Source organism: Hemitrygon akajei, chromosome 29 (genome assembly GCF_048418815.1).
Source record: "Hemitrygon akajei chromosome 29, sHemAka1.3, whole genome shotgun sequence".
NCBI lineage: Eukaryota > Metazoa > Chordata > Chondrichthyes > Myliobatiformes > Dasyatidae > Hemitrygon > Hemitrygon akajei.
This window is the reverse complement of record NC_133152.1, coordinates 23202237-23229312: the sequence shown is the minus strand read 5'-3', so window position 1 is coordinate 23229312 and position 27076 is coordinate 23202237. Positions and strand designations below refer to the sequence as shown.

Below are 27076 nucleotides of genomic sequence, written 5' to 3'. Positions count from 1 at the left end.
GACCATGAAAATTCTACCGTGAAAAGGGATTTCATTCAAACTCGTTCAAGATAATTAAGACACCAACAAACTGATCACACAAATAAAAGTAATGTGCAACATGGCACTGTTTAGTGATACGTATAATGGCACCATTATATGCTACAATTCAGCAAACCACCCAAAACAGATTACCTTGTACAACAGTGGCACTGCAGGTCTCTGGTGAAATATTAATGCATGTGGCTTGTTATCTTGTTCCCAAGCCGACAGAAATTGTCCATAGTTCCTGTCAGTTATCTAAAAGTGAAATCCAAATATTTAGTTACACTCTACATTTTCCATCTTTCCATTTATCCCCCTAGCCGTACAATTTAACTCTCCGTTAAGACCACTTTAATTTTAGACCATAAGATCTAGGAGCAGAATCAGGCCATTCGGTTCATTGAGTCTGCTCCGCCATTTCATCATGGCTGATTTATTATCCCTCTCAAGCCTATTCCCATGTCTTTTCGGCCTCATTCCCACTCCTTTTCAGTTTCTATTTGTTCTTGTCATTTTTCTTGTGCAGTTGCTATATCAATTTTAGTCTGCACTCTATCATAATCATTCTCTTCTCTCCACCCTTACCCCTTTCCTCTTTACAATTTAAAAGTATGCTTATCACCTTGTTTTTCCTTTCCTGATGGAAGTCCTAACTTGAAACATTGACTCTGGTCCACTCATTAGATCCTGCTTGACCTGCTCAGTGCTCCCAGCATTTGTTTTTATTTCTGTTAAAAGTCAACTAGGTTTATTTAAATATGGAATTAAATGAACTAGATTTAAACTAGATTAAAGGGTCACTTCATTATCAATGTTCCAATGATGTATTTGCAAGCACAAAGTTGGAATTTCTCAAGTATTTCACAGAATCTTATATTACAAACTGTAAATAACTTGTATCGTATTTTTGTTTTATTTTTCCCTCAAGTATTCCTTTCCCAACCAGTATCACAGCTGCTCACCAGCATGTATCATGTTTTTAAATTATGAAATGTCTATATAAAGAATATTCTAAACACATTTTTGGAGTTGTTACTGACTAAAGCATTTAATAACATAAAGCATAGAAACTCTACCTTCAGTATACAAAAAAAAATTGATGCTGAAGGATTAGGGCAAGTGAGCCATAGTTCAGTCAAAGAGATGGGATTTTAAGGATTATGTTTCAAAGTTACATTAGAAGTAGTAAAGCAAGGTGTACTATATATATATCAATATTAAAACTGTATAGGGCCTTGGAGTGCCGTGAACCTTAATTCAGGGATGATCAGAGTGACCAGAGGTGAACAGGAACAGATGTCTGAAGTAGACTGTAGGGCCGGAGGAGACTGCAGAGCAAGTGAGGAAGCCGGGCTTTGATGGTGGAGAAGTGGGGGAGATGGTGGGGGGAGAAGGCAAACTAAGAAAGAGGAAAACCACTCCATAACCTGCAACCAAGATTGGTCAGCATGTACAGAAGTGATGACTGAACAGAACTTGGTGTACATCAGGACTGAGAGGCAGAGTTTTGAATGTATATAGAGGGCAGAGCATGGCTAAAGTAAAAGTTTCAGAATATTCATATCAAGGCGTAATAAAGAGGTGAGACACCAGGAAACTTCACAAGGGGAGAAGATGGAAAAAATGACTTGGGTAAAGGCACAGATTAGTAGTCAAACATGAGAAAATCTGCAGATGCTAGAAATCCAAAGTAACACACACAAAATGCTGGAGGAACTCAGCGGGCCAGGAAACATGCATGTAAAAAGAGTAAGCAGTCTACGTTTCAAGCCAAGCCCCTTCCTTCATCAAGACTGGAAAGGAAGGGGAGAAGTCAGAGTAAGACGGTGGAGAGAGAGGAGGAAGAAGTACAAGGTGGCAGGTGATAAGGAAGGAAATCAGGTGAGGGTGGGAAACAGGAATTGGGAATAATGAAGGTGGAGGGGGCAATTAATTTCTACTTCCCATTCCGACACGTCAGTCAATTGCTTTCTTTACTGCTACAATGAGGCCACACTCAAGCTGGAGGAGCAACATCTTGTATTCTGTATGGGTAGCCTCCAACCTCATGGCATGCACATAGATTTCCCGAACTTCCAGTAATTGCCCCCACCCCCTGCCCCTCTCCTTCACCATTCCCCATTCCTGTTCCCCCTCTCACCTCACCTCCTTACCTGCCCATCTCTTCCCTCTGGTGCTCCTCACCCTTCCCTTTCTTCCGTGGCCTTCTGTCCTCCCCTATCAGATTTCCTTCTTCAGCTCTGTATCTCTTTCACCTATCAACTTCCCAGCTCTTTACTTCACCCCCTCCTTCTCCCTGTTTCACCTGTCACCTAACACTTTGTAATTCTTCCTCCCCTCCCCCACCTTATTCTGACCTCTCCCCTTCCTTTCCAGTCTTGATGAAGGGTCTTTGTCCGAAACATCGACTGTTTACTCTTTTCTATAGATGCTACCTGTCTGTTGAGTTTCTTCAGCATTTTCTGTGCTGATTAGTCGACAAAAAACTCACTTCAAGTGCAAGACGCTGAACTGTCTGGTTCAGTTTCAGGAGGTGATGGAATCAGTGAACAGGGCCAGATATTGAGCCTGAACAAAATCACAAACTTTGATCTTCCCAGTCACTGGCTGAAGAAATTTCAAAGCAGTTTCATTCAGAAGGGCAATATATCAGAGGCATCCAAAGTAGAAAAAGTTGTCAAAGGTTACAGGCAGATCAAGAACATTAAGAATGGATGGATTTCAGATATTGATTTATTATTATCACATGTACTGAGATGCAGTGATAAAGTTTGTTTGTATGTATGCTGTCCACTTGTTACAAAGGACATGAAACCTGTTTCAGAACCATGGGAACTTTGGAAACATGGCTGGTGGGTATCCACCATGAAACTCTGAGAAAATGTTGCCACCTTCGGAATCATGGGGTCAGCAAATTATTGCACTTATAGTTTTATGTAAGTAACTGTATTATATAAGATCAGTGAATTCCCACTTCTTCCAAGAGGTGATTGTTTAAAAACGTACCAGATCCAGAAGCTTATTTGACAGAAGGTTTTCCACAAATTGCCTTAAATTTTCTTGAACAACAGCATTCTTAAAGAATGACACTCTTCCATTGATGACTCCCACTATTGTTGGGTGCTGATATACCCCAATCTGATTTAACAACTGCCGCTCATACCCTGAATCAATGACACCAATCCCAACACCTGAAAGGAAATCAAAAGTAAGATTATTTATGCACTGTGAACACTACCAGTACTGCCAGTTGAGGTACTGCGGTCCCAGCAGTGCTTTAACATTTTGCATATATACGATGCTTCAGACACACTGGTCAGCTTTGGGAAGATAATGAGAGCAGAACCTGATCTTGTCTCGCCCAATGTAAGTTTACAGATGAGTTAACCATCCATAGTTAGGAGCCAGATTGGTTAATTGCAGTAGCTGCGAGAAGAGAATTGCTTAACTTTAAATAGTTTTTCTCATCAAAAATAGTTTTTGTTCTTTTCCGTGCCTTGTGGTGCACCAGGCAACAACCTTGCTGTTTCTTCAGCATTTTGTCTGTCTTCTTCCCCCAAGGTCAAATTGCCAGCTCGACACTCAACCCAGCAACGATGGAAAGTGTGCAAGGAGCTAGCCAGATTTGAACCCCGAGTTCCTCACCTCGAAGTCTGATGCAGATGCCACCACACCACTGCTGGCTTCATCAAATATAAGTTTCCAATAAATTCAGAGACCAACCTACCTAGAGGTTCAAGTTCCTGCACCACTTCCTTCCAGATTGGCTCAATGTGAATGCAGCTGAAACACCAGTCTGAAGTCACTTTAATGAGATAGGGTTTCTTATAGCTGTCTGGCACAACTTCATTCATGTACTGAGAGAAATGCAGTAAGTATTTGTCATCAAATGAGTCATGGGCAGAATTAAACTGAAAGTTAAAAACAGACTCATCGAAAAAGAAGCTGTCATATTTATGAAAACTCCGAAAGTGGTGCTGTGGTTGTTGGTGGTTTCCTGGCTGTCCATCAATATCTCCATATTTATCAAAATTCAACCTTTTCTCATCATTTGAAAGAATCTGAGCAAAGAAAAGAGCCAATTAGTTCATGCAGAGGGCACAACTTTCACTTAACTTTGCATTATCTATAATAATGATTCACTGCACACAGTCTTAAGGCACCAGTTCCTGTCAGCTTCACCTGTGACTTTTTGACAACAACCAGTTGTTGACAACTCCGTTGCTTCAAAGAGCGTTATGTGAGGTCATTCTTACCCTCGGCCATTAGACTCTATAACAAGTCAATCTATAGCCAGGGAAGTGATGACTCCCTCCTGTTAGACTGTTCGTGGTAACTTATTTTTTATTCTTTCTACTTTCTTCTAATATTTATATCTGTGCACTTGTAATGCTACTGTGACACTGTCATTTCCTTTGGGATCAATGAAGTAAGTTCTTAGAGACACAAATTCACAGGCTTGAAGGAGTTACACAGAGACTACAATGGAAAAGGTAAAACAAATATCACAAGTATCAGGAAATGAGTGCAGACATGATGTAATTTGAAATTTAGAAGAGAAAACACAAATATAAGCAGCGAATCATAAACACAAGCGATTCTGCAGATGCTCGAAATCCAGAGCAACACACACAAAATGGTGGAGGAGCTCAGGTCAGGCAGCACCTATGGAAACGAATAAACAATTGACGTTTCAGGCCGAGACCCCTCCCCGGGACTGGAAAGGAAGGGGAAGACGCCAGAACAAAAAAGTGGGGGGGATGGGAAGAAGCATGTATAGCAACAGTGTACAGGAAAGCATGCAAGAGATTAAATAAAATGCTGAATAGTGATGGGAAATATTTTGGATGAAAAATTAAGACACAATAAATGAAATTAAACAATTTTAAAATATATGAAAGGAAAGACCTCTGAAAGTGTATACAAAGATCTTTGAACATGGCTAAACAAACTGAAAAGAATCTAAAATAAAATGCTATGCTTCATTACTAAGCAGTACACCAAGAATTTCAATTGCTTTCAGTTTCTGGGTCACTTCACAAAAATTGATTCAGCATTTCCAGTAAGGACTCACCCTCATGAGTCAATGTAATTTCCACATCTGGAGCGTACAGAATTAAATCATTCTCCTTGGAATGCACTTTGTCAATCCTGCAAGTTCCCAATTACAAATGCTGTGTCTGATTCTGCACTCCCTCCCCTACAACACACTAAATGCCAAGCAACACACACAGAACGCTGGAGAAACTCAGCAGGCCAGGCAGCATCTTGGAAAAGAGTAAACAGACAGCGACTTTTCAGCAGGATGAAGGGTCTTGGCCCAAAATGTCGACTGTTTACTCTTTTACTTAGATGTTACCTGGCCTGCTGAGTTCCTCCAGCATTTTGTGTGTATTGCTTGGATATAAACATTTTCCCGTGCTTGTGATATGAAACACCAGTCATTTTCTTTTAATTCTTTTAATCCTTAATCAACCCTAAGCCCCTATACTGTATCAGACCAAATACCAGTCTTGTTTCCCATCCTTCTACTGTCCATTCTCCAGAATCACTTCAAAAAGCCTCTTGAGGCAAGCCTCAGGTACAAGTGAAAACCTTTTGCACAGCACCAACAACCAAAACTGTCATTCTGCTTGCTACTGCACTCCTTAGAGCATAAAACAAAAGGGAAATTATGATTAACCTTCATAAAACTGAATGGGCTTTAGACAATAAGTAGGAGGCATGTTGCAGTATCAATTATTTGGACTCCGCAATAGGATACATATGGGTTGAACAGATGGCTGAAAAGTTGGTAAATGTAGTTCAGTGTGGGGTAATTTGAGTTTTTAGTACCTCATATGCCTTGCTAATCTGAATGAATTGATCTTCTGCCTTTGGGTCCTTATTCTTGTCAGGGTGCCTGAAGAGAGAAACAAAATCAGTAATAGACAAACAATAGACAATAGACAGTAGGTGCAGGAGTAGGCCTTTTGGCCCTTCTAGCCAGCACCACCATCCACTGTGATCATGGCTGATCATACACAATCAGTACCCCGTTCCTGCCCTCTCCCCATATCCCTTGACCCCGCTATCCACAAGAGCTCTATCTAACTCTCTCTTGAAAGCATCCAGAGACTTGGCTTCCACTGCCTTCTGGGGCAGAGCATTCCACATATCCACCACTCTCTGGGTGAAAAATTTTTCCGCATCTCTGTTCTAAATGGCCTACCCCTTATTCTTAAACTGTGGCCTCTAGTTCTGGACTCACCCATCAGCGGGAACATGCTTCCTGCCTCCAGTATGTCCAATCCCTTAATAATCTTATATGTTTCAATCAGATCCCCTCTCATCCTTCTAAATTCCAGTGTATACAAGCCCAGTTGCTCCAATCTTTCAACATATGACAATCCCGCCACTCCAGGAATTAACCTTGTGAACCTACACTGCACTCCCGCAAGAATGTCCTTCCTCAAATTTGGAGACCAAAACTGCACACAATACTCCAGGTGGGGTCTCACCAGGGCCCTGTACAGCTGCAGAAGGACCTCTTTACTCCTATACTCAATTCCTCTTGTTATAAAAGCCAGCATGCCACTAGCTTTCTTCACTGCATGCTTGCTTTCATTGACTGATGTACAAGAACACCTAGATCTTGTTGTACTTCCCCTTTTCCTAACTTGACTCCATTTAGATAGTAATCTGCCTTCCTGTTCTTGCCACCAAAGTGGATAACCTCACATTTATCCACATTAGACTGCATCTGCCATACATTTGCCCACTCACCCAACCTGTCCAAGTCACCCTGCATTCTCATAACATCCTCCTGACATTTCACACTGCCACCCAGCTTTGTGTCATCAGCAAATTTGCTAATGTTACTTTTAATCTCTTCATCTAAATCAGTGGTTCCCAACCTTTTTTTGGCCATGCCCCACCTAATCACCTCTAAAATCCTGATGCCCCCTGTGGTGATATATAATTCTTATTATTCAAAAAGTGAACTCCTATTCACCTGGAGGAAGCCTAAAAGACCATTAACTTGGTTTAAACAAGCTTCCAAAGAACATGGCATTCATGAAAGAGAAAAATAAAAGAACCAAAGGACTGTTAAAGTTCTGAGGAAGAAATTACTAAGAAATTGTAAAAAAAACATTAAGTGATATTAAAATAATAATAATAAATAAATAAAACAATGCCGATTCGTTTCTACAGCATACAAAGACAGATACACCGTTTAAAAGAGATGACGCAATGTACACACCTTCACACCACCAAGAACTGAAAGCTACTGCAAAAAGCAGCATTGGTGCGACCTCGTACGAGTTTCTTACGCGTTTGGACTTGTTCATTCGTTCCTTCCTACATCAGTCAATTCATTAATTTAATTATGAAAGCCATTTGATGGTTGTAATGATGGTGATACACTATATATACAGTACATATGCAATTACACATGTACATACACACAAGTATTTTTATGTATGCATACTGTATATACACATATGTATTAACTCGCACACACACTCATACTCACACAGACTTACTAGAAAAAATTCACTGTTAATAACTCATTCTCGAATTGCCCCCCTTAAAAATCAAATTACCCCCTTGTGGAGCGTACGCCCCACGTTGGGAACCACTGATCTAAATCATTAATGTATATTGTAAACGGCTGCGGTCCCAGCACCGAACCTTGCGGTACCCCACTGGTCACAGCCTGCCATTCCGAAAGGGACCCGTTAATCGCTACTCTTTGTTTCCTGTCAGCCAGCCAATTTTCAATCCATGTCAGTACTCTGCCCCCAATACCATGTGCCCTAATTTTGCCCACTAATCTCCTATGTGGGACTTTATCAAAAGCTTTCTGGAAGTCCAGGTACACTACATCCACTGGCTCAAACGTAAGATTCTCAACAATTGTCTGATTAGAGTAATGATTAGGATAATAAGTTTTAATTTTTAAAAAGCACTCCACTAGGCTAACAGAGACCTCCAGTTAGTATATTTATAGCAACCTGACTGTATTTCACATTAACTTTATTTAAAATTAATAAAAATCCTGGTGTAACATCTAATAAAGCTCTGTCCACTACAAAGGAAACAACAAAAGATAATAAAATTGAAGACTAGATCATCTGGATGAAATCAAATCTTTTAGGCAGAAACATGATTATGCTAATAAAATTTTCATGTTTTAATGGTCTTCAAACTTTCTCTTGAAGTTTAAGTAATAGTTCAAGGTAAATTTATTATTAAAGCACAAATATGTCATCATATACAACCCTGAGATTCATTGTCTTGTGGGCATACTCAATAGAATCCACAGAACAATAACCATAACAGAATCAATGAAAGACTGCACTAACTTGGCATTCAACCAACATGCAAAAACTGTGCAAATACAAAAACAAAGAAATAATAATAAATAAATAAGCAATAAATATTGAGAGCCTGAGATGAAGAGTCCTTGAAAGTGAGTCCATTGGTTGTGGGAACATTTCAATGATGGAGCAAGTGAAGTTGAGTGAAGTTATCCCCTTTGGTTCAAGGGCCTGATGGTTGAAGGGTAGTACCTGTTCCTGAACCTGGTGGTGTGAGTCCTGAGGCACTTATACGTTCTTCCTAATGGCAGCAATGTGGTTAGGGCATGGCCAGGGTGGTGGAGTTCCCTGATATGAATGAAGCTGCTTTCTTGTGGCTTTCCTCTGACAGAGTTTCATGCAGATGTGCTCAATGGTGGGGAGGGCTTTACCTGTAATGGACTGGGCCGTATCCACAACTTTTTGTAGGATTTTCCATTCAAGGTGTTTCCATATGAGCTATGATGCAGCCAGTCAATATACTCTCCATGACACATCTATAGAAGTTTGTCAAGGTTTTAGATGTCATGCTGAATCTTCACAAATTCCTAAGAAAGTACAGGTGCTGCTGTGCTTTCTTTGTAATTGCACTTACATACTGGGCCCAGGGCAGGTCCTCCAAATAATAGCACTGAGGAATTTAAAGTTGTTGACCGTCTCTAACTTTGGTCCTCTGATGAGAACTGGCTCATGGAATTCTGCTTTCCTTTTCCTGAAGTCAACTCCTTGGCTGACTTGCTGACATTAAGCTGCCGTTACTGCACCACTCAGGCAGATTTTTAATCTCTATTCTATATGCTGATTCCTCACCACATTTGATTTGGCCTATTTGGAATATGGCACAGGAGCTGTGCTTACACACACAGTCATAAGTGTAAAGCGTGTAGAGCAGGGAGCTAAACACACAATCTTGTGGCGGACCTGTGCTGATGGAGATTGTGGAGGGGCTATTGTTGCCAATTCAAACTGACTGCGCTCTACAAGTGAGGAAATCGAGGATACAATTGCACAAGAATAGGAGAAATGCTTCACAACAAAAATAAATCTCTGGGCTAATGACCATCCATATACATGAGTGCGTGGCCAGATTCTGCTCTAGTACCATCTACAAATGTGTAGATGATACCACCATAGTGGACTGAATCTCAAAAAAAAAACAATGAGTTGGAGTCCTTAGGTATAGAGAGCCGAGTAACATAGTGTCATGACAGCAACCTTTCCCTCACTGTCAGCAAAACAAAAGAGGTGGTCATTGAATTCAGGAAGTGGGGAGGCGCACATGCTCCTGTCCACATCGACAGCGTTGAGATTGACAGCTTCAAGTTCTGAGGAGTGAACATCACCAACATCTTGTCTGGTCCATTTATACTGACTACTGCCAAGAAAATTCACCAGTGCTTGTACTTCCTCTAGAAGCTAAAAGAAAAGGCATGTCTCCTTTGATCCTCACTAATTTTTAATCAATGCACCACAAAGGGCATCTTATCCAGAAGCATTGGGGTTGATATGGCAACTGTTCTGCCTGTGACCCCAAGAAACAGCTCAGCATGTCACAGAAATCAGCTTCACCTCCAACGGACTCTGTCTACACTGATAGATAGATAGATAGATAGATAGATACTTTATTCATCCCCATGGGGAAATTCAACTTTTTTCCAATGTCCCATACACTTGTTGTAGCAAAACTAATTACATACAATACTTAACTCAGTAAAAAAAATATGATATACATCTAAATCACTATCTCAAAAAGCATTAATAATAGCTTTTAAAAAGTTCTTAAGTCCTGGCGGTAGAATTGTAAAGCCTAATGGCATTGGGGAGTATTGACCTCTTCATCCTGTCTGAGGAGCATTGCATCGATAGTAACCTGTCGCTGAAACTGCTTCTCTGTCTCTGGATGGTGCTATGTAGAGGATGTTCAGAATTTTCCATAATTGACCGTAGCCTACTCAGCGCCCTTCGCTCAGCTACCGATGTTAAACTCTCCAGTACTTTGCCCACGACAGAGCCCGCCTTCCTTACCAGCTTATTAAGACGTGAGGCGTCCCTCTTCTTAATGCTTCCTCCCCAACACGCCACCACAAAGAAGAGGGCGCTCTCCACAACTGACCTATAGAACATCTTCAGCATCTCACTACAGACATTGAATGACGCCAACCTTCTTAGGAAGTACAGTCGACTCTGTGCCTTCCTGCACAAGGCATCTGTGTTGGCAGTCCAGTCTAGCTTCTCGTCTAACTGTACTCCCAGATACTTGTAGGTCTTACAACTCGCTGCATTGGCAAAACAGCCAGCATTTTCAAAAACATGGTCCATCTCAAACATTCCCTCTTCTCCTCCCTCCCACTGGGCAAACGATAGAAAGGCTGAAATCACACATTTCAAGGATGGCTTCTATGGTACAGTTATCAGACTATTGAACAATTCCTTAGTGCAATAAGATGGATTCTTGACAATACAATCTACCCCATTATGACCTTGCATTTCAATGTCTACCTGCACTGCAATTTCTCTGCAACTGTAACAAGTTAATCAGCGCTCTGTTCCTGTTCTACTTTGTACTACTTCATGTACTGTTGTAATTAACCTGTATGACATGCAACACAAGTTCTTCATTGTACCTTGTGACAATAATACACATTTACCACCCCAATTACAAACGAGATTCAGTCAGAAACTCACCATTCCCGAGCCAGCTGTTTATAAGCTTTCTTTATTTCTGCTTGGGTTGCAGTTCTTCCAACTCCCAGTAACTTGTAGGGGTCAAATTCTATTCCAACCAGGAGAGGGATGTTCAACAGGAAGATTAGAATCACTAGTAATCTTGCAAAAGCAGCCATTCTAGAAACAGTCAAAAATTGTGATATCAAGTATTAAAGATTAGTAGTGAAAGCCAAGAGTGAAATGAACATAAAAATTAAAAGATAAACTCTTTTGCACTTTACAGTTTCCATCCTGGGTCCTAGAACCCCTTGCTTAATGATATTGTTCCAGGGCTTAAAAAGGTTGGGAACTCCTGCCTTAATGAAAAATAATGTGGCCTCAAATATTTTACTTACTGTATAAAATATCAAAAAATCAATATTTCATGCATTAACACTTCATGATAACTTATGCCTGTTGATGTTCATCAGTTGAAAAAACCATAACTAAGAAGCATCAGCCACCTATTCACAGCAAACCTCTTATTTTCAACTATTTTATTGGTTTCTGTTACAGTTCTCATTCTTAGAAATAATAATTGTAACTTTCTACTAAGGTAGTGTATTACCTAAGAAAACAGAGAAACATAGAAAACCTACAGCACAATACAAGCTGTGCCAAACATGTACTTGCTTTAGAAATTACCGAGGGTTACACACAGCCCTCTATTTTTCTAAGCTCCATGTACCTATCCAGGAGTCCCCATCGTATCTGCCTCCACTACCGTCGCCGGCAGCCCATTCCACACACTCATCACTCTCCGTGTAAAAAAAACTTACCCCTGACATCTCTTCTGTACTCACTTCTAAGCACCTTAAAACTGTGCTCTCTTGTGTTAGCCATTTCAGCCCTGGGAAAAAGTCTCTGACTATCCACACGATCAATGCCTCTCATCATCTTATACATCTCTATCAGGTCATCTCTCATCCTCTGCCACTCCAAGGAGAAAAAGCCGAGTTTACTCAACCAGTTCTCATAAGGCATGCTCCCCAATACAGGCAACATCCTTGTAAACACAAAGTGCACTGCAGATGCTGTGGTCAAATCAAGACGTACAAAAAAGCTGGATGAACTCATCAGGTCGAAACGTTGACTGCTTCTTTCAACGGATGCTGCCCGACCTGCTGAGTTCATCCAGCTTTTTTGAACATCCTTGTAAATATCCTCTGCAGCCTTTCTATAATTCTCACATCCTTCCTGTAGTGAGGTGACCAGAACTGAGCACAGTACTCCAAGTGGGGGGTCTGACCAGGGTCCTATATAGCTGCAACATTACCTCTCGGCTCCTAAACTCAATCCCACGGTTGATCAAGGCCAATACACCGTATGCCTTCTTAACCACAGAGTCAACCTGTGCAGCAGCTTTGAGTGTCCTATGGACTTGGACCCCAAGATCCTTCTGATCCTCCACACGGTCAAGAGTCTTACCATTAATACTATATTCTGACATCATATTTGACCTATCAAAATTAACTACTTCACACTTATCTGGGTTGAACTCCATCTGCCACTTCTCAGCCCAGTTTTACATCCTATCAATGTCCCGCTGTAATCTCTGACAGTCCTCCAGACTACCCACAATACCCTCAACCTTTGTGTCATCAGCAAATTTACTAACCCATTCCTCCACTTCCTCATCCAGGTCACTGAAAAAAATCATGAAGAGAAAGGGTCCCAGAACAGATCCCTGAGGCACACCACTGGTCACCGAGCTCCATGCCAAATATGACCCATCTAAAATCACTCTTTGCCTTCTCTGGGCAAGCCAATTCTGGATCCACAAAGCAAGGTCCTCTTGGATCCCATGCCTCCTTACTTTCTCAATGAACCTGGCATGGGGTACCTTATTAAATGCCTTGCTGAAATCCATATACACTACATCTACTGCTCTACCTTCACAATGTGTTTAGCCACATCCTCAAAAAATTCAATCAGGCTCATAAGACACGACCTGCCTTTGACAAAACCATGCTGACTATTCCTAATCATATCATGCCTCTCCAAATGTTCATAAATCCTGCCTCTCAGGATCTTTTTCATCAACTTACCAACCACTGATGTAAGACTCACTGGTCTATAATTTCTGCAACCCTCATAATATTTGCCTAACTTTGAAAAAGTTATAATGGTTCATAGTTTAATTAAATTGGCACCCAAGAAAGTGTATGTTGGTATAGTGCATTAGGGGGGATTAAAAATTAGATCCCAAGTTAAAGAGATGAGTATTATTTCACAAGTACAAAATAGCCTTCTAATGCTAATTCTCACATTACACTAATAAGTGTTGGAAGGATATTCAATGGCAGAACTATGGTCAATTCTTTTTATAAAAGTTCATAAAATGACACTTTTCAGAAATGTACAATGAACTTACTCAGCCAATTCATAAACAGTTGATGTTAAAGCCTTGGTACATTTCAGGGCAATGTCTCAGAGTCATAATCACAGACCACTACAGCATAGAAACAGACCCTTCAGCCCTTCTAGTCCATGCTGAACTATTGTTCTGCCTAGTCCATCGACCTGCGCCTGGAGCAAAGCCCTCCAAAAGCTTCTCATCCATGAAACTATTCAAATTTCTCTTAGATATTGAAGTTGAACCCGCATCCGCCATTTGCACTGGCAACTTATTCTACACTCTCACCAAACTCCGAGACAAGAAGCTCCCCCTCATGTTTCCCTTAAACATTCCGCATTTCGGGTGCCACTGTTAGCCTGAAGCTGTTAGAGCTAGGGGCATTACGGAGTTCGGAGCTCAGTTCCAGTGTCGTTCTGCAAAGACCTCCCCATGGAATGCGTGGGTTTTCCCTCATGCTTTGGTTTCCTCCCAAAGTGCAAAGATGTACCGGATAGGTGGACTGGTCATTGTAAATTGTTAGGGTTTGTCAGGGGTTGCTGGGGTGGCGTGGTTCAAAGGGTCAGTAGGGCCTACTCCATGTTGTATCGCTAAATAAATAAGTCTTTCACCCTTAGCCCATGACCTCTAGTTCTAGTCTCACCCGACCTTAGTAAAGGCCTGTTTGCACCTATACCCCTCATTATTTTGTGTACCTGTACATCAATCAAATCTCTCATTCTCCTATGCTCCAGGAAATGAAGTTCTAACTTATTCAACCTTTCCTATAACTCAGGATCTCAAGTCTCAACTGAACTCTAGATAAGCAGTTATCAAAGAGTGCTGGATACAGATCTGATTGCTATTTTGCTCCATGTGAATTTAGCACAGGGTGAGAAATCCTGTCTCACCAACAAAACAAGAAAAATGATATGAGGAACTCTGCAGATGCTGGAAATTCAAACAACACACACAAAATGCTGGTGGAACACAGCAGGCCAGGCAAATCTATAAGGAGAAGCACTGTTGACGTTTCGGGCCGAGACCCTTCGTCAGGGAAAATGATACAGCGCTTTCCCAGCGGATATGACAAATAAACTCTTTTTGGGCTTCCAGTTGGATACAGGTATCGATTTTAACCAACATTTCAATTTCAAACTCTGCCATCTTCATTAGGGACGATGCCTAGGCATGTCTAGTCCGGTCATCCGTCCCTCTTGATTGGTTAGTCCTCATCCAATCAGATTTCTGCTGTCCCACCTTGTGTACAATTGAATTCCAGTTCTTACTCAGAGTGAGACCTTTGTCTTTGTTAAAATTCTTTTCCTCTACTTTTATTTCAATGTCTTCCTTTACCAGGCGGTCCCAAAACCCATTGGCATGGCACAGTGGTTTTGTGCCATCCTATAGCCATTGTGAATGCAATGTTCTGCTATCACCGATTTCTCCAGGTAAACCCAAACAGATAAACCTCCTGTATTCTGTGAGCTTGCATTGAAAAGTCTGTTAAAATCAATACCTATCCGAGAAGAGTTTAAAAGACAAGATAATTACATCCACATCTAAGTTAATATCAGATCATCCAATAAACTAGGAACTTCAAAAAGAATGATACAGAATGGAGGCCTAAAGGCTTTATTCCTTTCTAGGTAATTCTACATCAAAAACATTTAAGTTACAGGGACAGAGGTCCTGAATGACTGAGCAAGATCGATGAAGACTCCCGGTTTCTTTCCAATCAGCACAGTTAGGTTATATTACCAAGGATGACAGTAACTATATTACCAAGGATGACAGTAACTTAAATAGCATTTGAGCTGGGGAAAAGGGAAACAAACTTGCTTGTGGACTATACAGCCTGCTTGTGGCGTCGAGGTTAGGGGCTTGGAGGGTTCAGCGGTATTAATTCTTCAAGGTCAGTAAAGAATTCTGTGCATACTCACATTCTAGCCTCACACAAGATGAAAGGCCATATTGACAAAATGCCACAGAGCATGCAGAACCCATTGATCCGTACTCGAGCTTCCAGCAGAGAAGGGAGAGAAATCTGTAGGAAAATTCCCGGGTCATTAAAACGGCACAACGAAATCAACCAGTTATGTCACAAAAATACACCTACTTTGATATACCAGGCGGATTCATTGCCCTATCGCCGTTTTCCCAGGCCTGTATATTGCCCCATTGCGGTTTAACGTTACTCTGCCAGCTGTGTACCGGTCTGATTTACCTCTCGCAGCGGTCGCACCTCCGAGCCACAACCGGGGGCCACAGCAAACGTTCACGTTTCTCATTGACCGACCAGCAAGGCCGCAGCATCGGCGCTCGCCTCGCCAGCGCCGGCTTCCGGTTTGGTTGCCGTCGCTTCCCGACTCACTCCCAGCCCGTTGCCATGGTTTTGAAACCTACGTCAAAATTAAACCCCCCCGAGCTATCGGAGCGGGAAATACAAAGCAGCAAGGGACGAATAGTTCTGGTTTCCGGAGGTTATGGCTGTGCTGTGATTCGTTCTCGGCCTTGACATCTGTTGTAGGTACTTCAAATTGTAGGCCAGGATTCTTACTGAGATTGGACAACTGTTGAGGCTGCAGGGTCTCGGCCTGCGAATGTATTTCATATGGATTCCTGCCCATCTTGGGTTGAAGGAAACGAGGTGGCAGACATTCTTGCCATGCAATCACTTAAAATTAAGTATATAAATGTAGTGGTGCCTTGGCATAAGGAGGAGATGAAAGCCATAATTAAGTCTATTCAGTCACTGTGACAACAAAGCTGGGGTAAGGAAAAGAAAGAACGACATTTATGTAAAACTATATAAAATGGGAGTTCAACTGGGAGCTGCTTATAAAAGGAGGGAAGAAGCTATCCTTAGAGAAAATCTGCAGATGCTGGACATCCAAAGCAACACACACACAAAGTGTTGGAGGGACTCAGCAGGCTGGGCAGCACCTATGGAAAAGAGTACGGTCGATGTTTCAGGTCGAGACCCTTCTGCAGAACTTGATGTGTATGTTTCAAGAAGTTATACTTGCATGTTTATGTATTAGACATAATCGTCATCATCATTTTGAGCCATGTTGTATGATGTGGGCAATCATGTTCTTATCTATGACCATGATTGTTCTTGGCAAATTTTTCTACAGAAGTGGTTTGCCATTGCCTTCTTCCGGGCAGTGTCTTTACAAGACGGGTGACCCCAGCCATTATCAATACTCTTCAGAGGTTGTCTGCCTGGCATCAGTGATGCATAACCAGGACTTGTGATATGCACCGGCTGCTCATACGACCATCCACCACCTGCTCCCATGATTTCATGTGACCCTTATTGAGGGCTTAAACAGGTAGTACGTCTTGTTCAAGGGTGACCTGCAGGCTGGTGGAGGGAAGGAGCACCTTACAACTCCTTTGGTAGAGACGCCTCTTCACCCTGCCACCCAATTAGACATACTAGAGTGAATAATTCCCTGTTCTGAATTAATATGCATGACCCTGGCATTTGTAGGGAATGCACTTGTGAAGATACGGTGCAACATATGTTGTTTAAATGCAGTTACAATGAGGTGCAGAGGAAATACCTAATTGGTAAAATTGAGATCTTTGGGACAGACACAGTTTAGCAAGGAACGTTTGTTAGGATGTAATGTATATAAGTGTGTATTTGACTTTCTGAAAAGCATTAGATTTTTTGATATTATTTGAGCTTTTTATGGGGAAATTTCATGGGTATACAGTACTTCCTGCCTCTGCTGCACACTCCCAACTCAGCAGGTGTACTGCCACCTTATGTTGGTCTGCCAACTGCCATTAAGTTTTACAAGAAGGAGGAAGAGGTATGGTTTGTACATTCGTCAGTTCTGTTCCAAAGAGATTACAAACTGGTGCTTATCAGAACAATGCAAGATCATGCCGGGAGAAAAAGGCTAATTAGACCATCTCCTTGCAGTTTGGATAAAAGGTCATTGACCTCATATCAACTCTGCACTCGCTATAGATGCTAACTGACTTTGCTGGGTAACCTTGGTTGCCTTTCTTATCTAAACTACCTTTTAATCCCTTCAATGAGCTCCTGATGTGTTCTTAACAGTATTTATTTACAAGCTAATTTCAAAAACTGAGTTATTACTTGGATTGATGTTTATCACGCGAAGGTGTGAAATAGGATTTATTCATCAATGGCTCAGATTTGCTTTCAGTTTCATTTCAACTGGTCTATGTCAGCTCTGTTTGTAGTCCTAGTCAACCTAATTCCTTTCTTGTTCATATTTAGCTAGATCCTCCTAAAGTAAGCCTTTGTTATGTGCCTCTTATTTATTTCAGCAATACATTCAGTTTCCTCACCATCCACTGATAAAAAAATTCCTTCTGAATTCCTTACAGAATCTATGAGTACTTTAGTTTGTTTTTTTTTATTTGTTTTTCATTTTCTGTTTTCTTCATGAGTGGAAATATTTTATCTGCACATGGACAAATCCCTTTGTGTCAACTTGGCTTTCCTTCATCTTTCTCTCTTTTAGAAAAAAATGGGAGGAATGCTCTCCATGAAAAGTAACCGGCTTAATTATAAATAAAGCAGAAAAAGAGACCAAATAAATAAAAGGGAGGACTTTGATGGTAAGTAAGTGATGTTACAGTACAGGAGTCTAATAGAATGGTTAACCATTAATTGAGAGGAAATTCTATTGCATCAATAAAGAGTTAAATGGAACAAGCATTGAATCTAGTAAAACAGGCTGCTAGATGCACTTGTGCATTGGGGGCACATATAGTAGATATAGTAGGGATATACAGATATAGCAGGAACCACAAAGGAGTGTATGAACCAAAAATATACGTCCTTTGGAGAGAGTATGGTCTGCTGCTAGGCAAGGCATAGGTGTGTAGCTTATTCAAGGGCTCTTCACAGATTGACTCTGGAACATTCTGTATGCATCGTTGTGCCCTGGGATGAGTAAGTAACATGATGCAATCCTTAAAAATACAATATTTTTTCACAATCAAAATTACAAAGTTTAACATTTCATTTCCCTTTTTAAAATTAATGTTTTTTTAACCTGCATTGCAACTTATCATCATGTGTGCATCTGTATCTCATTCTTCCTCTGATTATGCAAATTTACTGGGCGGAATGAAAAAGTTCAGTTGGCCAAAAGAGGACTATCCGGTTTACTCCTACTCTGTAGGCATGTGGGCTGTGGCACCAAGATTATTATCTGTACTTCTTAAATGTCATGGTGCAGACACTGAGTCAGAATCAGGTTTAATATCACTGGCGTATGTTGTGAAATATGTTGCTTTGCAGCAACAGTACATTGCAATACATAATAAACTATAAATTACACTAACAAAAGATATATACTGTATATAACTAAACTAAACAATTACTGTGATAGGTGTAAAACTGAAGTTGCCACTTTGTCACATATTTTCTGGTCATGTTCTTCATTAAAATCTGTTTGGAAATCTTTATTTTCTACAATTTCTAAAGCTCTGAAAATTAATTTACAACCTAATACATTGACTGTACTATTTGGAATAGTTCCACATCATATTCAGGGTATTTCATCTTCAGATCAACATGTCATTGCATTTGTTACATTGTTGGCAAGAAGAGCTATTTTATTAAAATGGAAAGATACCTCTGTCCCTGCATTAATCCAATGGTTTTCTCAAGTAATGTTATGTCTCAGTTTGGAAAAAATTAGTAGAACTTTTGATCCTCGATTCGATTTTGAAGATGGGGCTGTTTTGCCAAATATTATCATTTAATTTGAATTATTTTATATGGTTTCCTTCCAATTTTATTCTATATGAACATGAATTGGCGGTTGATGATTCTTTTTCTTTATATATATAAATGATGGTAAGACGTATTGCTCTGGGGGTTGATTCCTAATGGTGTTTTTTTTTCTTTTTTCTTTTTTTGTAGTTAGTGGTGCTTTTTTACTTACCGGTAGTTGGGGTTCTCTTTTTTTTCCTTCTTTTCCTTATAAAAAATATAATTTTTTCATTTTCATATATTATGATCAGCTCTTTTTTTCCTTCAGCTTTATTGATTAGTATATATATCAATTTGTCGAAGTTTTGTATCATTTTGTGGCTGTGGAAGATTATGTATCAATAAAAAATCCTAAAAATGAAAAAAAAATCACTAAACAAGTAGTGCAAAAAGCGAGCAAAAAAAGAAAAAAAAATAGAGGTAGTGTACATGGGTTCATTGTCCATTCAGAAATCTGCTAGTGGTTGAGAAGAAGATGTTCCCAAAATGTTGAGTGTGTGTCTTCAGGCTCCTGTATCTTTTCCACGATGTTATCAATGAGAAGAGGGCATATCTCAGATGATGAAGGTCTTTAGTGAAGGATGCCACCTTTTTGAAGCATTGCCTTTTGAAGATGTTCTTGATGTCGGGGAGGCTAGTGCCCATGAGGAAGCTGGCTGAATTTGCAACTTTCTGCAGCTTTTTTCCGATCCTGTGCAGTGCCCCCCCCCCCATACCAGATGGTGATGCAACTAGTTAGAATTCTTTCCACAGTACACCTGTAGAAATTTACGAGAGCCTTTGGTGACATACTTAATGAAATATAGCTGCTGTGGTGCCTTTTCCGTAATTGTGTCAATATGTTGAGCCCAGGATAAGTCTTCAGAGATATTGATACCCAGAGTTGCACATTCCATGATTCCCTGCATGAATTTATTTCTGTTATTCTACCAATTACTTTAAAACTATACCCTTTGGTATTGACCTTTTAGTGAATCCTTCTACCTAGGCCTTAAATATTAACATTAATTAAATTATGCCTTTGCCTCTATGCCAAATAAAACATCTTAATCTACCCAATTTTCTCCAGTCCTAGTAAATTTCATTTACAGTATATCCTCTCTAGAATGGAGAAGTGACCAATGAATAATTTCAATAAATGATGCATTATTTAGTTATAGTAAGAGGATTCAGCTTGTCAGAGAAGCACTTGGAATATTGTGGTTCATTTCCCATTAATGTATCGAAAAGGGAACCTTATTTTTGTTACTTTTCTGTAATGTGTACTGGAAGTGTACTTCAACTCTCAACTGACTGAAGTTTACTACCTACCTAAAAGATTCATAGTTTCTAGAGAAGCCCTGTATTAAATTCAATAATCACCTCTCGAACACCCAAAGTTCCAAAATAAAGGAAATCACATTTGCAACACTCTTAGGATGTCCAAACTACTTTACAGCCACTGAGGTATTCACCTTTTATAGATCGTCCTGTTGTAACATGGACAAAGTCATTGGAGAGACACTGAAGCTGAATTGGATACAGAAGTGTTTTATTCAGCAAATTGAGACACTCTTGGAGGAAGAGGCCTCTTGACCCAATGTTACATGACATTTTAATATGCTAAAGATCAAAGGTAACAGCAGGACAATTCTATAGTTACAATATATCTACAATGCTTCCTTTGAATTACATATAGTTTCACACCTCCTTCTTCACACCCACACTCCAGACACCCAAAATAAATGTTAATTAGCATTGTGTAGTTTGATATTAACTCCTGTCCACAGCTTTAGGAAAACTATTATTCTGGGCTGCATTTTAAATTCTATCTGCAATCCAAATTCAAATCTGAAGAGTGGCTGCTGTTGAACTTAATATTTGTTATCTACCTGAACTCCAGAATACGACATATCAACCCTATATTGCCACACATGAGTGAGTGTAAGAATTAGTAGAATAACTTGTGGCTGAGGAATTGGTGCAAAGGAAAGGGATCATTGGGATCTCTTCAGGGGAAGGTGGCCCGTACAAAAAGGACGAGGTACACCTGAACCTGAGGGGTCCAATATTTTGCGGGTAGGTTTGCCAGAACTGTTGGGAAAGGTTTAAACTAATTTGGCAGGGGGATGCAAACCAGAGTGATAGGGCTGAGACTGGGGCAGTTGGTGTACAAGCGTGTAGTGAGACTGTCAGAAAGGACAGGCAGGTGATAGGGCAAAATTACAGTCAGTGGGATGAGATAAAGTGTAATAGGGGCCAAAATCGAAAAGGGTGATGGATATAGGGCTAAAGATGCTGTATTTGAATGCATACACTATATGGAATGAGGGAGATGATCTTGTAGTGCAGTTAGAGATGAGCAGGCATGATGTGGGCATTGCTGAATCATGGCTAAGAAAAACATTATAGCTGGGAGCTTAACTTACAAGGATACTCATTATATTGAAAGGATAGGCAGGTAGGCAGAAGGGATGTAATGGGTCTGTTGGTAAAAAAAAATTATCAAATCCAAAATGTAGAATTCTTGTGGGTAGTGTTAAGAAACTTCAAAGGTAAAAAGACCCAGATGGGAGTTATATACAGGCCTCTGAACACTAGGTGTGGACTACAAATTACAACAAGAGATAGAAAAGGCATATGAAAAGGGCAATGTTGCCAAAGTCATAGGGGATTTTAATGTGCAGGTAAATTGGAAAAATCAGTTGGTGCTGGATCCCTAGAGAGGGAATTTGTAGAATGCCTATGAGCTTGCTTTTTAGAGCAGCTTGTGGTTCTGCCTACTAGGGGAAAGGGAACTCTAGATTGGGTGTTATGTAATGACCAAATTTAATTTGGGAGTTTAAGATGAAGGAACCCTTAGGAGGCAGTGATCAGAATATGGTAGAATTCATATTGGGTACCAGCCTCCATGGTATCCAAGACGTCTTCAAGGAGCTGAGCCCTAGGAAGTTGGAGTCTATCATTAAGAACACCTACCACCCACCACCTCTGTTCATTGTTACCATCCAGAAGGAGGTACAGGAGCCTGAAGGCACACACTCAAGTGATTCAGGAACAGCTTCTTCCCCTCTGCCATCTGATTTCTAAATGGACATTGAACCCATGAACACTATCTCACTACTTTCTTATTCTTTTTTTTGCACTACTTAGTTTAACTTAGCTACTTAATATACACTTACTGTATTTCAGTTTTTTTTCTTTATTTATCACGCATTTCATTGTATTGCTGCTGTAAAGTTAACACATTTCACAACATATGCCAGTGATATTAAACCTGATTCTGATTCTGATTCTGAATTTGCCCTGCTGTATGAGAAGGACAAGCTAAAATCAGTATTAAAGTGGATTAAAGGGAATTACAGAGGCATGGGAGAGGAGCTGGCCAAAGGATTGGAAGGGGACACTAGCAGGGGTAACAGGAGAACAGAAATGGCTGGAGTTTCTGGGGGAAATTTGGAAGGTGCAGGAAAGATACATCCCAAAAATGAAGAGTATTCCAAAGGGAGGATGAGGCAACCATGGCTGACAAGGGAAGTCAAAGACAGCATGAAAGCAAAAGAGAGGGCATACAATTTAGCAAAAATTAGTGGGAAGGTAGAGGATTGGGAAGTTTTTAAAAACCAACAGAAGACAACTAAAAAAAGGCCATAAAGTGAGAATGAAATATGAAGGTAAGATTGCCAATAATATAAAAGTGGATACCAAAAGCTTCCCCCCCCCCCCAGATATATAAAGAATAAAAGAGAAACAAAGGTGGATATTGGACAGCTGGGAAATGATGCTGGAGAGGTAGCAATGGGGGACAAAGAAATGGCAGATGAGCTTAATAAGTATTTTGCATCAGTCTTACTAGCAGAATGCCAGAAATGCATGAGTGTCAGGGAGCAGTAGTGAGTGTTGTGGCTATTACTAAGGAGAAGGTGTTTGGGAAGCTGAACATTCTGGAGGTAGAGAAGTCACCTGGACCAGATGGACTACACCCCAGGGTTCTGCAAGAGGTAGCTGAAAAGATTGTGAAAACATTGGTAATGATCTTCAAAGAATCACTAGATTCTTGAATGGTTCTGGAGGACTGGAAAACTGCAAATGTCACTCCACTCTTTAAGGGAGGGAGGCAGAAGAAAGGAAATTATAGGCCAACTAGCCTGACTTCAGTGGTTATAAAGATGATGCAGTCTACTATTAAGAATGAGGTTTTGGAGTACTTGGAGGAACATGACAAAATAGGCCAAAGTCACCTTGGTTTCCTTAGGGGAAATCTTGCCTGACAAATCTGTCAGAATTCTTTGAGGAAATAACAGGCAGAATAGACAAAGGAGAGTCAGTGGATATTGTTTATTTGGATTTTCAGAGGGCCTTTGACAAGGTGCCACACATGAGGCTGCTTAACAAGATAAGAGCCCTTGGTATTAAAAGAAAGATACTAACATAGGTAGAATATAGGCTGACTGGCAGGAGAAAGAGTCAGAATAAAGGGGCCCTTCACTGGTTGGCTGCCTGTGACCAGTGGTGTGCCGCAGGGGTCAGTATTGGGACTGTTTCTTTTCAAGTTATATGTCAATGATGTGGATGAAGGAATTGATGCCTTTGTGGCCAAGTTTGCAGACGATGCAAAGTAGGTGGAGGGCAGGTAGCATTGAGGTAGCGAAGTGGCAGATGGTCATGCAGTTTGGTGGAAGGAATAAAGGTGTGGACTATTTTCTAAATGGGGAGAAAATTCAAAAATCAAGGGTGCAAAGGGACTTGGGAGTCTTCGTATTGGATTCCCTAAAGGTTAACATGCAGGTTGAGTCAGTGTTAAGGAAGGCAAAAGCAATGTGAGAAGACATTCATAATATAATAACATAAATTCATTATGAGAGGACTAGAATACATAAGTAAGGAAGTAATGCTTGGGATTTATTAGGCATTGGTCAGACCACGCTTGGAGTATTGTGAGCAGTTTTGGGCTCCTTATCTAAGAAAAGATGTGCTGGCATTGGAGATACTCCAAGAGGTTCACAAAATTGATAGTAGGAATAAAAGGATTAACATATGAGGAGTGTTGACTCTGCCTGTACTTGCTGGAGTTTATAAGCATGCGGGGGGGGGGGGGGTGGAATCTTATTGAAAACTGGCTAATACTGAAAGGCCAAGATAGGGTGAATGTGGAGAGGATGTTTCCATTAGTGGGGGAGTCTAGGACCAGAGGGCACAGCCTCAGAATAGAGGGATATCCATTTAGAACAGAGATGAAGAAAAGTTTTTTAGCCAGAGTGTGGTGAAACTGTGGAATTCATTGCCACAGATGGCTGTGGAGGACAAATCATTGGGTATATTTAAAGCAGAGATTGATAGGTTCTTGATTAATCAGGGTGTCATAGGTTACAGGGAGAGGCAGGAGAATGGAGTTAAGAGGGATAATAAATCAGCCATGATGGAATGGTGCACCATACGATAGGCCAAATGGCCTAATTCCGCTCCTATGCCTTATGATTAGGTGGTAAGAGTCATTCTGTGGCAAGGCCTTCTGTGATGCAGAGGCCATGGTGGGTTTGGGTTTGGGTTTGGAGGAATGGGGCTGATGAGATGAGGATGAAGGGGAGATTTGTTCAAGCCCCACAGGGCAGTTGAAGAAAGAATTTCTACAGCTTTCTTTCCTTCATCCCTGTGTTTAGACAGCTGCCAAACCTGAATAACCCATTTTAAAACTATAACAATGTAAACAGTTAAACAGCTCTAAACACTTCACACAAGTTGAAAGGCTAAGAACAGCTTAAGTGCCATTTTTAAGTTTGCTAATGACATTGCTGTTGGCTGAATCAAAGGTGGTGAGGAATCTGCAGAGAGGAGGGAGTTTGAAAATCTGGTTGAATCTTGCCTCAACAACTCCTCACTCAACATCAGTAAAACCAAAGAGCTGATTATTGTCTACATAAGGAAGAAACCAGGGGCCCATTAGCCAGTCCTCATTAGGGGACTGGAGGTGGAGAGGATCAGTAACTTTAAATTCAACTGTGTATTATCATATTAGAGGATCTGTTCTGGGGCCAGCACATAACTGCAATTTCAAAGAAGCACCTCTACTTTCTTAGAAGTTTGGGCAGATTCAGCATGTTCTCTAAAACTTTGCGAAACTTCTACTGATGTACAGTGAGAGTAACCTGACAGGTTGTATCATGGATTGCTATGGAAATACCATTGCCCAAGAATAGAAAAGCCTACAAGTGATGAATGCAGCCCAGTCCATCACAGGAAAGGCCCTCCCCACAAGGAGAGCTGCCACAAGAAGGCTGCATGCATCGTCAAAGACCCCCACCCCCACCATCCAGGCTATGCTCCCTTCTCACTGCTGCCATTGGGAAGGAGGTGCCACACCACCGGGTTCAGAACAGTTATTACCCTTTTACCATCAGGCTCCTGAACCAGCATGGATAACTTCACTTTCCTCAACTGAACTGATTCCACAATCTATGGACTCAATTTGAAGGACTCTAAACTCATTCTCGGTATTATTTATTTATTAGGTTTTTTAAATTTGCTGTTTGTCTTCTTTTGCTCATTGGCTGTTTGTCAGACTTGTATGTAGTTTTACATTGATTTAATTGTATTTGTTCTACTTGCAAGGAACAATCTCAGGGTAGTATATGGTTACATACACACATACTTTGCTAATACATTTACTTTGAATTCTTTTGACTCTTAGCACAGATGTTACTCAAGCCTTCCTTATAAATATACAGAGTTCCTGCAGTATCCAGACAAGAATTCCTGTTCTTGCAATCATAGCTCTCATGAAATGTTATCTGTTTGCACGTGATCCTTTGCAATATGAAACTTGTGCAATCTCTTTTCCAAGAATAGATTGGTTTCACAGAAGTGGGAGAGGAGAGGGCCGAGAAACCCTAATTATTAGCCAATATTTCCTGACACACTTACGATCTCCCTAACCTCAAAATGAAGCCATATACAGCCTTTGAGAACAAGGAGGCTTAGTTCATGAGTTAAGGAGCAGGTAATTTTCTTAAATCTTTTATTTTCATAAAACTCACATCATACTTGACCACTTCATTTTCATCATGGATGTCCAGTCCCTATCTACTTCAATTCCCCATCAAGAAGGGGCTTAAAGGTCTCTGCTTCTTTTTCAATAAAAGAACCAACCAGTTCCCTTCCACCTCCACTTTCTTTGTCTGGTAGAACTGGTTCTCACACTCAAACAATTTCTCCTTCAGCTTCCCCCACTTTCTCCAAACTCAAGTGGTAGCTATGGGCATCCACATGGGCCCTAGCTATGCTTGCCTTTTTGTTAGCTACATGGAACAGACCATGTTCCAAGCCTTCACCAATAATGCTCCCCAGTTCTTCCTCCACTACATTGATGACTGCATTGATTCTACTTCATACACCCATGCTGAGCTCATCAATTTCATCAACTTTGCCTCCAACTTCCACCCTGCCCTTAAGTTCACTTAGTCTATTTCTGACACATCCCTCCCCTTTCTCAATCTGTCTCCGTCTCTGGAGACAAAACTGTCAACCGCCATCTTTTATGAACCTACTGATTCCCATGGTTATCTTGACTGTATCTCTTCCCATTCTGTATCCTGTCAAAATGCTATACCTTTTTCTAAATTCCTTCATCTCCACCGCATCTGTTCCCAGGATGTGGCTTTCATTTCCAGTACATTCCAGTCCAGTACATTTCCTTTCCAGTCCAGTGCCCTTCAAAGAACAGGGTTTCCCTTCCTCCACCCACAACTTCTCCATTTCCCAAACATCCACACTCACCCCATCTTACTGCTGCCTTAACAGTGATGAGAGTTCTTGTTCTTTCTTACCACCCCATGAGCCTGCACATCCAACACATCATTCTCCGCAACTTCTGTCAACTGCACCCCCCCCCCCCCCCCACCGTGCCTTACGCAGGGATTG

The 27076-nt window shown here is 40.8% G+C and overlaps 1 protein-coding gene and 1 long non-coding RNA gene across 4 annotated transcripts in view; one reads left to right on the top strand and one right to left on the bottom strand.

The window, feature by feature from the left end:
- Positions 1 to 15794, bottom strand: part of dnajc16 (DnaJ (Hsp40) homolog, subfamily C, member 16) — a 37687-nt gene extending 21893 nt beyond the window's left edge. The window contains exons 1-7 of one of the 3 annotated variants that reach the window (XM_073031873.1): positions 15527 to 15794; positions 15351 to 15454; positions 11052 to 11210; positions 5860 to 5926; positions 3752 to 4085; positions 3031 to 3215; positions 175 to 279 (exon numbers count right to left, since the gene is read on the bottom strand). In XM_073031873.1, coding sequence (XP_072887974.1) covers positions 175 to 279; positions 3031 to 3215; positions 3752 to 4085; positions 5860 to 5926; positions 11052 to 11210; positions 15351 to 15403 — 903 coding nt within the window. In that variant the 5' untranslated portion in view covers positions 15404 to 15454; positions 15527 to 15794. The remainder of the gene's footprint in view (positions 1 to 174; positions 280 to 3030; positions 3216 to 3751; positions 4086 to 5859; positions 5927 to 11051; positions 11211 to 15350; positions 15455 to 15526) is intronic. The other 2 variants (XM_073031872.1, XM_073031874.1) reach the window with 2 other exon arrangements.
- LOC140718310 (uncharacterized) overlaps positions 15158 to 27076 on the top strand; it is a 32738-nt gene continuing 20819 nt past the window's right edge. Inside the window, exon 1 of the long non-coding RNA XR_012096664.1 lies at positions 15158 to 15322. This is a non-coding gene — a long non-coding RNA (uncharacterized lncRNA). The remainder of the gene's footprint in view (positions 15323 to 27076) is intronic.